The sequence below is a fragment of the Saccoglossus kowalevskii genome, chromosome 12, assembly GCF_978046115.1.
Source record: "Saccoglossus kowalevskii chromosome 12, keSacKowa6.1, whole genome shotgun sequence".
NCBI lineage: Eukaryota > Metazoa > Hemichordata > Enteropneusta > Harrimaniidae > Saccoglossus > Saccoglossus kowalevskii.
In genome coordinates, this window is record NC_140652.1 from 8,669,899 (window position 1) to 8,687,029 (window position 17,131).

At 36.2% G+C, this 17,131-nt stretch overlaps 1 protein-coding gene across 1 annotated transcript in view; it reads left to right on the top strand.

Moving 5' to 3' along the window:
• Window positions 1-16,666, top strand: part of LOC100371992 (nuclear pore complex protein Nup205) — a 51,765-nt gene extending 35,099 nt beyond the window's left edge. The window contains exons 24-37 of the mRNA XM_085505871.1: window positions 29-220; window positions 690-945; window positions 1,361-1,602; window positions 3,902-4,093; window positions 5,161-5,282; window positions 6,027-6,183; window positions 7,710-7,842; window positions 10,345-10,590; window positions 11,004-11,084; window positions 11,888-12,054; window positions 13,168-13,291; window positions 14,376-14,510; window positions 14,881-14,987; window positions 15,594-16,666. Coding sequence (XP_085361997.1) covers window positions 29-220; window positions 690-945; window positions 1,361-1,602; window positions 3,902-4,093; window positions 5,161-5,282; window positions 6,027-6,183; window positions 7,710-7,842; window positions 10,345-10,590; window positions 11,004-11,084; window positions 11,888-12,054; window positions 13,168-13,291; window positions 14,376-14,510; window positions 14,881-14,987; window positions 15,594-15,746 — 2,307 coding nt within the window. The 3' untranslated portion in view covers window positions 15,747-16,666. The remainder of the gene's footprint in view (window positions 1-28; window positions 221-689; window positions 946-1,360; window positions 1,603-3,901; window positions 4,094-5,160; window positions 5,283-6,026; window positions 6,184-7,709; window positions 7,843-10,344; window positions 10,591-11,003; window positions 11,085-11,887; window positions 12,055-13,167; window positions 13,292-14,375; window positions 14,511-14,880; window positions 14,988-15,593) is intronic.
• The last annotated feature ends 465 nt before the right edge of the window (window positions 16,667-17,131 follow it).

The following is a 17,131-nucleotide window of genomic DNA, read 5'->3' on the forward strand; positions in this document are numbered from 1 at the left end:
ATAAGATATCATTAATATTGACTTGTAGGAAATTGAGCGTGTTCTGAAGAATGTTGTAGCCAGGAACTCAGTTCGGCAACATCTGGCATCAAAGAAACATAGTTTTGAATCCTGGAGACATGTGACTGAAGTGATGTTAACAGCGTGCCCATTAGATGTACTGAAACCAGACACAAGACGCGATGTGATTGTGGAGTTGTTACAAGATCTCCTAAGAAAAGTAAGATTTTCAATTTGTATACCCTCATGTTTAAAATGTTTATTATCCCCCCGGCATGTAGTGTCAGGCTGTCCACTGACAAGCACTGTACGTCCAGTCAGTTGAAGCCATAGCTTGAAAATTGACAGGGTGATTCCCTTGAAACTTGCTGTCAGTCATGCTCATACACTTCCAGTACAAACAATCATACATACATACATACATATATACATACTAGTCTGTTCATCTGTCAATCCGTCCATTTGTCCCTTCCTCTATCTGTCTGACCACATGTATGCTTAACTTGAAAACTTCAACACTGATTTTTTGAAACATTTTATGAGTCGCAGTGCTACATTTTGGTGGCAAACAACCTACCTACATGCACCAATCCGTCCGTCTATCTCTCTGACCATATTTTGGTATATAAATTCATACAGTGTAACATGAAAACTGGATAATATATTTTCAAATTCTTTGTCTATGTCAGGTATCCAATCCTGATGCCAGACAGGAACTGGTTGCACCAATAGCAGGTGTCATATTAACATTAATGGTGAATTTACGTCAAAGCATCGTTCATGATCACACTGACACTGGTGCCACAGAGTACATCTCAATGTTAGAAACATCAAATGTATCTACCTTGGCTAGTCAGAGTGCTATCATGGGATCAGCCACCAGCCTTACAGCGTCTCCGTTGGTTGTTGTACTCAGAGGACTCATTGAGTTTATCATGCAGTCAAGTGAGTTAGTGTATCTCAAATTGCTTACTGTAAAATACTTTATTTTCACTTGAAATTAGTTTTCGCTGAAAGGATGATTCAGTGAAAATAAAATCCAGCGAATATAATTTTTTCACTATATTTTACATTCAACTCCTCAAAAATCAGTAAAAATAAATTCCATACTAAATACCAAAAAAATCTTTTCAGCGAAAATAAATTCCAGTTAAAATAAAGTATTTTACAGTACTATAGAAAGGGAATATGTGATTTTCCGTTCAACTGCGAGATCTTGCGAGTTGCTTGAAAGACATGTACCAAAGGGCATGTAACTTAAGATTTTCACCAGCCCGAATGAATAGTTACCTGTGCCGGGCGTACAGGCTGGCAGTAATTTCAAACACTGGATGAAGATTCTACTTCTTGGATTCTGTAGGTGGTGGACAGCAAAGAGTGAGGACCAATCTCTATGGAGCACTTTTGAATTTCTTACAATTGCCGCAGAAACCTAAAGAGATGCCTGGTGTTGATGATGACAGAAGTCCTGTACTGGATTCTGCACAGCTTACCGAGTATGAAAAGCAAATCAAAACCAATATGTCTGTTATTACAAGTTATGGTGAGAACTTCATGGAAATGGTATGCCGTGATAGCTGTGATGGACATGATGTGGGCAAAGTAAGTTATTGTAAAACCCATGTAACCTATTCTAAATTGATATGGGCAAAGTATGTTACCATAACACCCATCTAACCCATTCTAAATCGATATATGGGAAAATATGTAACCCATTCAAAAACGAGATGGATAAAGTATGTTACCATAACACCCATGTAACCCATACTAAATCGATATGGATAAAGTGTGTTACCATAACACCCATGTAACCCATTCTAAAACGATATGGATAAAGTGTGTTACCATAACACCCATGTAACCCATTCTAAAACGATATGGATAAAGTATGTTACCATAACACCCATGTAACCCATACTAAATTGATATGGATAAAGTGTGTTACCATAACACCCATGTAACCCATACTAAATCGATATGGATAAAGTGTGTTACCATAACACCCATGTAACCCATACTAAATCGATATGGATAAAGTGTGTTACCATAACACCCATGTAACCCATTCTAAAACGATATGGATAAAGTGTGTTACCATAACACCCATGTAACCCATACTAAATCGATATGGATAAAGTGTGTTACCATAACACCCATGTAACCCATACTAAATCGATATGGATAAAGTGTGTTACCATAACACCCATGTAACCCATACTAAATCGATATGGATAAAGTATGTTACCATAACACCCATGTAACCCATACTAAATCGATATGGATAAAGTGTGTTACCATAACACCCATGTAACCCATACTAAATCGATATGGATAAAGTATGTTACCATAACACCCATGTAACCCATACTAAATCGATATGGATAAAGTATGTTACCATAACACCCATGTAACCCATTCTAAATCGATATGGATAAAGTATGTTACCATAACACCCATGTAACCCATTCTAAATCGATATGGATAAAGTGTGTTACCATAACACCCATGTAACCCATACTAAATCGATATGGATAAAGTGTGTTACCATAACACCCATGTAACCCATACTAAATCGATATGGATAAAGTATGTTACCATAACACCCATGTAACCCATTCTAAAACGATATGGATAAAGTATGTTACCATAACACCCATGTAACCCATACTAAATCGATATGGATAAAGTATGTTACCATAACACCCATGTAACCCATTCTAAAACGATATGGATAAAGTATGTTACCATAACACCCATGTAACCCATACTAAATTGATATGGATAAAGTATGTTACCATAACACCCATGTAACCCATACTAAATCGATATGGATAAAGTATGTTACCATAACACCCATGTAACCCATTCTAAATTGATATGGATAAAGTATGTTACCATAACACCCATGTAACCCATTCTAAAACGATATGGATAAAGTATGTTACCATAACACCCATGTAACCCATACTAAATTGATATGGATAAAGTATGTTACCATAACACCCATGTAACCCATACTAAATCGATATGGATAAAGTATGTTACCATAACACCCATGTAACCCATTCTAAATTGATATGGATAAAGTATGTTACCATAACACCCATGTAACCCATTCTAAAACGATATGGATAAAGTATGTTACCATAACACCCATGTAACCCATACTAAATCGATATGGATAAAGTATGTTACCATAACACCCATGTAACCCATACTAAATCGATATGGATAAAGTATGTTACCATAACACCCATGTAACCCATACTAAATCGATATGGATAAAGTATGTTACCATAACACCCATGTAACCCATACTAAATCGATATGGATAAAGTATGTTACCATAACACCCATGTAACCCATACTAAATCGATATGGATAAAGTATGTTACCATAACACTCATGTAACCCATACTAAATCGATATGGATAAAGTGTGTTACCATAACACCCATGTAACCCATACTAAATCGATATGGATAAAGTATGTTACCATAACACCCATGTAACCCATACTAAATCGATATGGATAAAGTATGTTACCATAACACCCATGTAACCTATTCTAAATCGTGGGCAAAATATGCTACCATAAAACTTATGTAACTCTAGTTTAAATACATTTGGGCAAATAATCTTTTCTAAACGTGGCCAAAGTACTAAGGATGTTATTGTAAAACTCTTTGTCTGTTTACATGTACCATTTTTCCTTTCTGTATAGTGTCACAGTGACATCAGTGAATATTAAATCTCCCAAATGTCCTGGAATCGTGATAAATCTTCCATAAACAGTTAGTTATTTACGAGTATTCACATAAACAGCTGGAGGAGCTCCATGCTAGCGTGTGAATCTAAAAAAAAAAATCACCCATCACATTATGCTTCATTCTGTGTTTCAGATGCTGGCTATATCAGTACTTGACACCATTATATCTTTTGATAAGCACCAACGTTGGCTGTCCTTCCTGACATCTAAGGGTTATCTGCGTCATATAATGGAGTCTATACTACAGGATGATGAGACTTTACAGAATACATTGAAACCATTACCAGAACCGCTCAAGGCACTCTATATTTATGAATCAAAGATGGTGAGATTTTTTATCACTCAAAACAGGGCCTTATTAATTGACCTCTGTCTGTGCCAAGATGGATCAAGTTGAAACTTCACACATACATCATACAAATGCACATGTTTTTTGTTATTTTTGTCATCATTAAATCCAAAATGTCTCACTGGTCATCTTGTTTAAACAAAGTTCCACAGAGCTATATCTTATACATACCTGAACCAATCAAGTTAAAACTCACAAATACATCACACCACAGGTTGTATATCTTGCTTCATAGAAACAGGGTCTATGTTAATTTGTTTTCAATAGAACATTTATGAATGTTTTATCTACATCTACTTTGTTGAGGTTATCAATACCTCAGGTGCAGTGTACTCTCTAACAGGACTGATTTTGTAGGAATCTTGGGTCATAATGGTGTCCCATAAAAAAAGATTGTACGTGAATTTAGGAAGCATCTGAAGGCGCAGACTAATCTGTTGTGACACACAATTTTGTTTGTTCTTATGATTATTTTAATATATTTCTTTTCTTTTAAACTAATTCCATATTTGTAGACTTTTTTTTAAGATGACTACCGTATATCAATTCTGGGATCCTTGATGCATGTCATTTTCTTTTTCATATCAAATTACAAATGACCGACTGGCGGCCTTAATTTAACAAATGATGTTTTGGCGCTGTATATTTGACATGGCAGACCAATCATTTTAGAACTTTATATATACATCATTCTGCACATGTGCACGTGTATTCATTTGATGTATGGCAAAATAGTGACCATTTTAATGTTAAAAATTCATCAAAATCAACCATTTCATCAATTTTGAATTTGAATCATAGTTGTGAATGGACAGATTTTGTTCCAACTTTGTACATACATTGAACATAATGGGACCTTGATGTCAGTCATTTTGTTTTCCAGACTGGATTCAAAATGGCTGACTGGTGGCCATCTTGTTTATGATTGCAGTTCTGAAGCCATATCTTCGACATGATCCCACTGTTCATGGTTCAGACTTTCTATATTTCTTAAACTTGATAATTCATGGGTACTATGTAATGCAATTACTTGTTTATTCCAGAGTTTACTTACAAGGTTGGCAAAGTCTCCTGGTGGAGCTCAAGAACTGTTGCATTCTGCAGTCATGAATAAGTTATCAAATTGCAAATTTTTAAGTTTACGACCAGAACAAGATATGTACAGGTGAGCCATCATTATGATTGGTCTTCTTATACTGAATTGTTGTTTAGTCTTTGTCAGACATAGTCTAAAACAAGAACTTATGTAAGTTTTGTTTGTAAGTCCTTCCATTTGTCTGTTTGTTTTTCTGTCTGTTTGACATTATTTCTTAGATATTTTGTTCAAATGTACGCATATGAATTTGTTTTTCATTCCATCGATCAATTGCCATATTTTCCTCTTCCAAAAAAACAAAATTTGAACAACTGTTTCTCAAGTGTGCCTTGATTTCTTTCTAATATTTGAAATCATTCATTGTAGGTTATTGATGCGTATCATTTTGTTTTGCAATTTGATTCAAAATGGCTGACCTGTGGTCATTTTGTTTATAGTGTGTGTGTTCTTCTAATTTCTCAGATAGGTTTAAAGATTTGGTTTAAATACAAAGATTTCGTACAAAGGCTATCTATAATCTTATTTTTATTTAATATTTAGTAGAAATTGTGTTCGAAACTATTGACCTTTGACCCTTTGAATGCCAATGTCAACTTTCACAAAATAGACATTACTTTTTCCCATATATTTCAAAAATTTTAAAAATTTGATGAAAACCTGTAGAACATTGTGTTCATTTTTTTGTTCAAAATTTATAAAGCATTATAGGAAAAAAACTATGCAAATTGTTTTTAACATGAAAGTTTAGGGCATGTGAAACTTTTTTAGTGATATATTTCACATTATTTTAAGTTGTTAAATTATTGTCCACAGAATGAGGTCTGTTAGTGGCGATGCTGACGGCATGGAGGATCATAGTTTTGTTCCAAGTCTTATGGCAAGATACAGGCAATTGTTATTTCCCGCTTTGAAGTTAGCAATAGCTATCATGACTTCACTGGGCATTCAGCACCGAGAGGCAGCCAATCAGGTAAGGACATGTATTTGATAAATCTGATTTGACAGCCAATCAGGTAAGGACATTAGATTAATTTCATTTGGCAGCCAATCTAGTATGAACATGTATTTGATTAATCTGATTTGACAGCCAGTCAGGTAAGGACATTTGATTAATCTGATTTGACAGCCAAACAGGTAAGGACATTTGATTAATTTGATTTGGCAGCCAATCAAGTAAGGACATGTATTTAATTAATCTGATTTGGCAAGCCAATCAAGTAAGGACATGTGTTTGATTAATTTGATTTGGCAGCCAATCAGGTAAGGACATGTATTTGATTAATCTGATTTGGCAGCCAATCAGGTAAGGACATGTGTTTGATTAGTCTGATTTGGCAGCCAATCAGGTTAGGACATGTGTTTGATTAATTTGATTTGGCAGCCAATCAGGTAAGAACATGTGTTTGATTAATTTGATTTGACAGCCAATCAGGTAAGGACATGTATTTGATTAATCTAATTTGGCAGCCAATCAGGTAAGGACATTTGATTAATTTGATTTGGCAGCCAATCAGGTAAGGACATGTATTTGATTAATCTGATTTGGCCGCCAATCAGGTAAGGACATGTATTTGATTAATCTGATTTGACAGCCAATCAGGTAAGGACATGTGTTTGATTAATCTGATTTGGCAGCCAATCAGGTAAGGACATGTATTTGATTAATCTGATTTGGCAGCCAATCAGGTAAGGACATGTATTTGATTAATCTGATTTGGCAGCCAATCAGGTAAGGACATGTGTTTGATGAATCAGTCAATTAATATTATGTCATATTCTCTCTAATCCCATGAAGATGATTGTTTCTACTCTAGTCTGCTGACATAATATGAATAGTTATCACATGTATTATCCCACAGCCTGGAATGATAAAACAGTTTAGTGCCCTGTATTTGGACTATGTGCTATCGATAACCAAATACATACCGGGTACTAACTTTTACACTTATTGTTCCCCGGCACATTGCTGGCAGAGGATCAATCTGTTTAAAATACAAAATTATTTTTGTTCATTACATTTTTATATATCGCATCTCTACTACTGGAATACGATAATAATAAAAAAAAAAAGGACTTAATAACAGCAAGTCAAATTTTAATCAGATTGGCCGAGAATATAATAGTTACCAGCATTCGTCCATTTGGTTCATATCAGCAGCACTATTGCAAAATAAGACATTTATTGATTGAAGACATTCCACACTAGATCACATTTATAACCTTGTATGATTATGTGACCTCATTATAAATACCATATATCATATCTTGAGCACTATAACATTGCAGACATAGATGTTCAACCAGTGCTTGCAATAGTTTTGGGGGATCTGTCATTTCAGATAGGTTCCTTGTTTTGTTAGTGTGACAAGAATTCACTGATTGAATAATAACTTTTGTAAATACAAAAAAAAGTCTGGTGCCATCATGTGAAATACAGTCAGTGTTTTCCCAAGTGGCATTCAATTGTGATTAACTGTAATCGTTCTTCTCTTCTAGGTGTTACAGTTTATTATTTCACATAGTGATGTATTCAATGGTATCATGAGAGATCACCATGTACTAGTCAGTTTACCAGCGCTGCAGGAATTAGCATTGACCACTGCTGTTATATATCGTACAGTACCAGGAGGTAAGTCTGTAGATCACTAAAATAACCTCCTACCATGTGCAAGTCAGTTTACCAGCGTTGCAGGAATTGGCATTGACCACTGCTGTTATATATCGTACAGTACCAGGAGGTAAGTCTGTAGATCACTAAAATAACCTCCTACCATGTGCAAGTCAGTTTACCAGCGCTGCAGGAATTAGCATTGACCACTGCTGTTATATATCGTACAGTACCAGGAGGTAAGTCTGTAGATCACTAAAATAACCTTCTACCATGTACAAGTCAGTTTACCAGCGTTGCAGGAATTAGCATTGACCACTGCTGTTATATATCGTACAGTACCAGGAGGTAAGTCTGTAGATCACTAAAATAACCTCCTACCATGTGCAAGTCAGTTTACCAGCACTGCAGGAATTAGCATTGACCACTGCTGTTATATATCGTACAGTACCAGGAGGTAAGTCTGTAGATCACTAAAATAACCTCCTACTATGTGCAAGTCAGTTTACCAGCGCTGCAGGAATTAGCATTGACCACTGCTGTTATATATCGTACAGTACCAGGAGGTAAGTCTGTAGATCACTAAAATAACCTCCTACCATGTGCAAGTCAGTTTACCAGCGCTGCAGGAATTAGCATTGACCACTGCTGTTATATATCGTACAGTACCAGGAGGTAAGTCTGTAGATCACTAAAATAACCTCCTACCATGTACAAGTCAGTTTACCAGCGTTGCAGGAATTAGCATTGACCACTGCTGTTATATATCGTACAGTACCAGGAGGTAAGTCTGTAGATCACTAAAATAACCTCCTACCATGTGCAAGTCAGTTTACCAGCGTTGCAGGAATTAGCATTGACCACTGCTGTTATATATCGTACAGTACCAGGAGGTAAGTCTGCAGATCACTAAAATAACCTCCTACCATGTGCAAGTCAGTTTACCAGCACTGCAGGAATTAGCATTGACCACTGCTGTTATATATCGTACAGTACCAGGAAGTAAGTCTGTAGATCACTAAAATAACCTCCTACCATGTGCAAGTCAGTTTACCAGCGTTGCAGGAATTAGCATTGACCACTGCTGTTATATATCGTACAGTACCAGGAGGTAAGTCTGTAGATCACTAAAATAACCTCCTACCATGTACAAGTCAGTTTACCAGCGTTGCAGGAATTAGCATTGACCACTGCTGTTATATATCGTACAGTACCAGGAGGTAAGTCTGTAGATCACTAAAATAACTTCCTACCATGTGCAAGTCAGTTTACCAGCGCTGCAGGAATTAGCATTGACCACTGCTGTTATATATCGTACAGTACCAGGAGGTAAGTCTGTAGATCACTAAAATAACCTCCTACCATGTGCAAGTCAGTTTACCAGCGCTGCAGGAATTAGCATTGACAACTGCTGTTATATATCGTACAGTACCAGGAGGTAAGTCTGTAGATCACTAAAATAACCTCCTACCATGTGCAAGTCAGTTTACCAGCACTGCAGGAATTAGCATTGACCACTGCTGTTATATATCGTACAGTACCAGGAGGTAAGTCTGTAGATCACTAAAATAACCTCCTACCATGTGCAAGTCAGTTTACCAGCGCTGCAGGAATTAGCATTGACCACTGCTGTTATATATCGTACAGTACCCGGAGCTAAGTCTGTAGATCACTAAAATAACCTCCTACTATGTGCAAGTCAGTTTACCAGCGCTGCAGGAATTAGCATTGACCACTGCTGTTATATATCGTACAGTACCAGGAGGTAAGTCTGTAGATCACTAAAATAACCTTCTACCATGTACAAGTCAGTTTACCAGCGCTGCAGGAATTAGCATTGACCACTGCTGTTATATATCGTACAGTACCAGGAGGTAAGTCTGTAGATCACTAAAATAACCTTCTACCATGTACAAGTCAGTTTACCAGCGCTGCAGGAATTAGCATTGACCACTGCTGTTATATATCGTACAGTACCAGGAGGTAAGTCTGTAGATCACTAAAATAACCTCCTACCATGTACAAGTCAGTTTACCAGCGTTGCAGGAATTAGCATTGACCACTGCTGTTATATATCGTACAGTACCAGGAGGTAAGTCTGTAGATCACTAAAATAACCTCCTACCATGTGCAAGTCAGTTTACCAGCATTGCAGGAATTAGCATTGACCACTGCTGTTATATATCGTACAGTACCAGGAGGTAAGTCTGTAGATCACTAAAATAACCTCCTACCATGTGTTTGAAAGGTGGGTTTTAAATTACTGAATAAACAGTTGACTCCAAGAATAAAGCTCAGAACCTCACTGATGCAAAGTGAACACTAACCACTGTGTCATAATAGTTGAAAGATGATAAAATTCAGAACCAGTGACATGCCATAATTCAACTTTCAACACAGTATTTTCGTGAACAGAAGAAGTTAATTGTAACTAACCCAACGCTGCTTTAAGCTGTAGTGAGCTCTGTCAACAATTTTTTTCAACAAAATAAACTGTCATCTTGACATTTTCACAATATCCAGGTGAGAATGCATACCGTGAAGACCAGTCGCAGTTAGAATATCAGGGTCATATATCTCGTATCCAGCGACAAATGTTATCGCTGATTCCTCGTTATTGTTGTTTGGATCATTGGACGAAAAAACTCAAAAACGTCGACAGTAGCATTGCGGCTGATGGCAAAGACAAAAAAGATGAAATCAGTGAGGCCCTTTTAGAAATCTCATCCAATGTCATAGCTTACTCAAGAGCGGTTGTCTCAATGTCTGGTGAGTGATATACCTATAGTTTTAAGATCAAGTGTAATCGTTTTTCCATTTTGCCTTAAAGCGAGGGAGTTATCACCTTGGGCATGCGTCAGATGTCACGTGTCATTGTTTATAAATAAACGTCTTCACATGAGCCTTTGTGTTTTAGCGTGTGTTGTCATCATTGCTCGGGAATCAATTCCCACACGTGCATAGGCGATGACCCTCTCGCTTTAACACATGCTCTGCCTGATATATGCTGCGATCGATCAAATACAAGCTTCATTCTTTTCATAAAAATCAAGCACTTCCTAATTGTCAGAACTGGATCAAATATAACTTATTACGCATGTTGCACATTGAGTTGTGATTCAAAATGTTCAAATATTGCCGACTCTGTCATGTCTGACTTGTTTTTCATTTGGTTTCTACAGGCTTGAGTTCTGAACAATGTCTTATTCTATTTACTGCTAGCTTAGTAGAAGCCAGATCCAGAGAGTTGCATACAATGGAAGGTAGGTACTGTTCTTTAATGGGATCACACTAGATTATGTCTCTGTATTTCAATTATACTGTGCGTTTGGATACTCGTAATGCATTTGATTGGCGATCCGCTCCGCTCCGCTAGGATTGCCCTTATAATCACTTTTGTCGTTAGCTTCACGTTTATGTCACACTATGGATACAACCAAAAGCATGTTGCTTGTTTTTGAGCGAAGCGGTTCACCAACCAGCCTACCGGCTTGTTTTGTATATTTGCTTCTTGTTTTGCTGTAAATGAAATGTGAAAAAGTCAGAAACTATTGTAGGTAGTTGATGCATGTGTCTTGGGAAATTCACTTTAAACATATACATGGGTAGTACATCATGGCTACAGTCAGCTGGTGTACTAGTGATAATAAAATTAATCTGATTAATTTACTGATATTTCCTATATATGGGCATCTTGAATATGTAATGAAACTAAATAAAGAAATAGATTTTTCAGATTCCTACAATTCAGGAAAAAAATACCAAACTTTCACAACCAAATAATCCCTTTGGGCAACATTAAGTCAACCGCTAACAAAAATCAACCGAATTTGTCTTTTTGTGTGGAAAAATTTCTTGCACACGAATACCTCATTGTACTGCAAAATGCATGTATGACATGTTATGAACTTCCCCAATAAATTTCAAACTGTCTTTCCATGGGAAGCCATCATGCTAATAAAAATGGGATGTTGAAAACCTGCCATAACTTGTCATTATTACATACGGATGTTGTGTAATTTGCTAATATTTAAGACAACATGCATGTTGTGTTTGTTAATTTCAGATATGCAGATGTTTTCTGTGACTGGTGGACGTCCACCTAGTCTAGGTGTTATTGTACGTTTTCTTAAACAGTGTACCAGTGTCTTTATTCCAGCACTGGAAAGTCATAAACAATATATACGCAAACTACAACACATAAATGAGTTGGCACCAGAAGAATTACGAGAGGTAAGTAACATTATGTTCGCAAGAAGTCTCTATAAGCATCATACGGAGTTCACCGTAACAGCGTTCATAGTTATCGTAATTGTTCTATTAAAAGCACATCTGTAAAATGAAACCGAATCATTGAAATGTAACTTATTTTGACCATGGAAACACCTCTGTAATAAACACATGCACCACTCACTAATAGAGCAAATACTTTAGGTAGATTTACTAAAAATAGAACTGATGTAACCATACAATGTTGTTCATAGGGTTAAACATGCATGGAGTATTGGGCAACCGGTTTTTCAGAGTGGTTGCCTAAATCAACAACCATTTTTTCGAGCTCCGCTGTCGACTTTGTCAAGTGGAGCGTATCATATGAGTGATTGTCCGTCGTCGTCGTGTAAACTTTTTACTTTTTGACTCCTTTTTGAAACTACAATTCTTATTGCTTCGATACTTGGTGTATATGTACTTTTGACAGACCTCTCTCAGATTTGTTCATTTTGTGATGATATCTTTAATTCTCTAATTTTGAAGAACATTTTTGGAAAAAAGTTATATTTTCGACTTCTTGTTAAAAAACGCAAGTCCAATTGCCTTGATATTATACATATAGGTACAACAGGTAGACCTATCTCAGATTTGTTCATTTCATGATATCTTCAATTCTCTAATTTTGATGAATATTTTTGTAATTTTTGGTAAAAAGTGATATTTTCAATTTTCAAGTCTGATTGCTTTGATGTTATACATGCAGGTATCTCAGATAGACCTCTCTCAGATTTGTTCATTTTCTAATGATATCTTCTGTTTTTTAATTGAAACATGCATTGCTAACAGCGGAGCTATCTCAGTTGAGTGGCTGCTGGTTTTTAATTCCGGTCACTGCTTTATGGCTGATAATTAATTTGTTGTAATTCCCAGAGGAATTTACTTCCAGAACGCAATGCCCTTTCTCTACCACAATATTTATACAAATTCTCCAGTAATCTCTGCATAGCATGTACATTTCGCTCTATGTTTGTTCATTTGTTATCACAATTATTTTTGCCCAGTGACAAAAAATATAGCTAATTGGCCTTTGAATGGTAATGAATGTATTTTTTTTTGTTTGCACTGTTGATGTAGTTGGCGCTGAGCATGGGAGTGTCAAACACAGACAAGATGTCAACTCATCAACGACAATCTTTAGCTGCCAGCAGACTCTCTCAGATAGTACAGCATAAAGCCAAGCAACTAACACTGTACTATTGTATCCTTTGTTACAATAAATTATATTAAACATCTGTCACCGTAATGCCATAAGTTACAACATGCCGTAATTTTGCGCTATTTTACAAGGTGTTTTCATTCTATCATATTAAGAAATACGAATTCCAAATATGGAATGATTATGCGCATAAGCGTCCTCTAATAATAAAAACAAACATGGCTGCCATAAGGGTTTGACCGGACTCAAAAAAGTTTGCTGATTCTGTTCTAAATTTTTTGTATTTCGGCATTCCCATAATGTATCCTTTGGAAGGAAAAGATGTATAAACTGCACGTCGGTCAATACTCATGCTGTACTGTCTTTGTGCATACTTTGAGGTATCCTCGTAATAACCTTATAATATTGTATTAGATATAGTACTGTAAATTAATGCATAAATTATTCACAGGGTTGCTATTTTTGCTGATAAGTGAAATCTGGTTGTTTAAAATTTTTGCAGACATATCAATAGATTTCATTGTTTCCCTGGCATATTTGTGAATTTAAAACCCAGTGAAAATGCTCACAACATCAAAATAGTGAAATTAAGTATCAGCGCCAGTATGTTGTATGTGTTAGTCCCTGTTTCGCTGAATTCTGACAACATGGACTTATGGATTTACTGATGTGACTGTGTCTAAACATTATAACTTGATACATACATTTTGTACATCGTACATCTATGGAAAACATATGCAATCAATTCATGTTCCCATTCATGATGGCTAAATGATTACTATTTTTGAAAAACCTCGAAAGGTCTGTTTAAAATCCCTTACCCAGCTGCAAAGGATGGTCGTCCTGGCTGCCCAGATGTCCATCCGACTGCCCGATCCAGTTGCCCAACCTCATGTGACCTTAATTGTATTACTTAGTTATGGCCATGTAATCTGTATACGCAATGAAGTTTATGTATTACATGTACTTAGTTATGGCCATGTAACATGTATATGATTCAAAGTTAATGTATTACTTATGGCCATGTAACCTGTATATGCATTGGATTTTATGTATTATTTAGGGATGTCCTAGTAACCTGTGTTATTTTTTAATCCTTATATATCCTTAATATATCTGTCATCAGATATTGTTGAGAATTCTATATTTCTATTATGGCGCCACCTAGAGTTCTATTTTCTCCACTGTCAGCCCAGTGATTCATCCAGTGCCATGTTTTCTATGCCAACGATCAAATCCGGAAAACCACGTCGATTACAAGGTATGTAAATCAGGCTGCTTGATCAAGATCAGGTGAGGAAACCCAGTTAAGAAGTGAAGGGCTATGTGCTATTATTGAACGAGAACGAGGTAAGGACGGGGGGTGTGTGCAATAATGAATAAGATGCAGTTGCACATGGTGCTGATCCACCATTGATGGCATGCTTCTTTTAATAAAAATCTCTCGATTATATACATGTAATTGTTTTTATTCATTCTCCCAACGTCTGAGCCTTATAAGGCAAATAAGAGCACCCATCAAGTGATCAGGCGACTTGAGTGTGCATTAATCTGCATCCCTTTCTCGCAGAGGTCTTCAAAAGTTTACTCAAAAATAATGTGTAGTGATAGTTTTTTTGTATAACTTTCAGGATATCCTGGACTGTCTGACAGCGAATATGAAGACAGTAGTCTTTATGAAGGGATGTCTAAACTGATAGGAGCAATGGAAGGAGTCACTCAAGAAGATTTGGAGCAGGTAATATGTGTAATTTGTACCGTATTTGCTCAATTTATAGTGCATGCACTTAATACATATATCTTCAAAACGATTTGACAATCGGTCAATTAAATGCTGATTCATAAAAATTGGTTACCCCTCTTAATAATTAAGTACAGACTTGTTATGATGAGTACCATTTTCTTGATGATGAAACTGTCTTGACTTTTAGGGACAAACCATTATTCATATAGCTAATTTATGTTGATTGGGTGAAAATTGATGCATTAAAGTTTCCTTCCACCGAAATGATAAAATCAGTTGCTATGGCAACAAATCTGGAAATATTGGAATACTAATACTGGAATGTACTGAAGGTTCTGGGTTTAAATCATCAAATTAAACATACTTTTCATTTTTGTAATCACTCAAGGAAACTTAACCTTATTTTAGGATCAGAGATTCTTTGATATTCAATTTCAGGATCTGTTAAATAAGATTTCTCATGAATTATACAAAAACCAAAGCCCTTGTGTTGCTTACAGTGTCAGTGAGAGGTCAGTGAGTGGGAATGCGATGTATAGGTGAATTGAAACCACTAATTTCTCTCCCTTCCCTCCCTCCCTCCCCTCTCTCCCTCTGCAGCTAAAAGGTGATGCTATTGCATGTCTGAATGAACCATTCTTTGAGAAGACACTGAAAGTAGACGAGTGTTATGGAAAATCCAGGACTAGATATGGATTTGTACCTGCTGTTGTGCGGAGAATCCGGCGATTACTCAAATTACACATTGGCTAATAAAGGGGCTATCAGTAAAGGGGCGGCTATAAATCTCTGGGGATGTACCATGGCATTATGGGACAACATTGTCAATGCACGTACAAGATGTGTCGACCCTGGAAGAACAAAAGTCATGTGATCACCACGAAATTAAACCAGACTGTATTAGAGTCACAGAGAATTATTATAAAGTGTTGCACCATTTAGCGCTAGTGTTCATTGTACCATTGTTGGAGACAGTGCTCGAACAGTTGACATTCAGAATCAAAAGCATTTATACTGAAAATCACTTTTTCGCTAATAAATTTGTAGCTGTGCAAATTTCTTGCAGGTTTTTTTGCAACAGGAGATCCATGACTTAATACTGCGAGATTGTCTGTGTATTGACCTAAATCATTCTCTCTTAAACATTGCTAGAATTTAATAAATGTAGTAGACATGTAATATCAAGGATTTATAAAATTAAGGGCATGAAACTTTGATATCTGTGTATGATGATATACAATGAATATCTGCGTGTTACTCAAGTGACAAATTCCAGCTCATAGGAAACTTGGTTCCAACTCTGTTGATTTTGCAGTGTTAACGTTCGCTAGCTCATCAGAATGCTTGAAACCTTAGCCAGTAGCCTCACAGAATACTTTGATATTATCGATGCATTCAAAAGCGTAGTTCATACATAATATATGCTTTGCAAATATGCAAGGATATTAGAATAATCATATCAAGACGTACACAGACCAAGTTTTTCACATACTGAGTGCTTTGTCACTATTGACAAAATAAAACCCACGTCATTTTTTTCAACATTGTTATCAGAATTGAAATCGTGACAACATATATTGAACACTGCTATTGTCTTGTATTAACTTAACAATGTGTTGTGCTGTTAATATTTCAAAAAATGCATGCAATAAACTTGATTGGAGTTCCCTTTATTCCCTGGGGTGTGACAAAGCAACATGGATTCACTTTCAGTCAGCAGAAATATACAGTTGCAGGGAGTTATTTTTTTTTTATAACAGCTTCAGTTTTGTACTTCTCATATTGAATTTGAATTGTAAAATGTGTTTTACCTTCATACACTCAAAATGCCAGAAGACAAAATATCATTTATCTTCCATGGTGCTCATCCCTGCTTTTGTGGGGAAATAATATACAATCACGTATATTCAACTGTTGCAAAAAGGCTAATGGACGACTCAAAATCAATCCCCACTTTCTGTTGTAAGCATGTTCAGTATCTCCAATTGTTGTCAATTCTTGATTGCACATCACGCTATTGCAGTTCAGTATCTCCAATTGTTGTCAATTCTTGATTGCACATCACACTATTGCAGTTTAGTATCTCCAATTGTTGTCAATTCTTGATTGCACATCACACTATTGCAGTTTAGTATCTC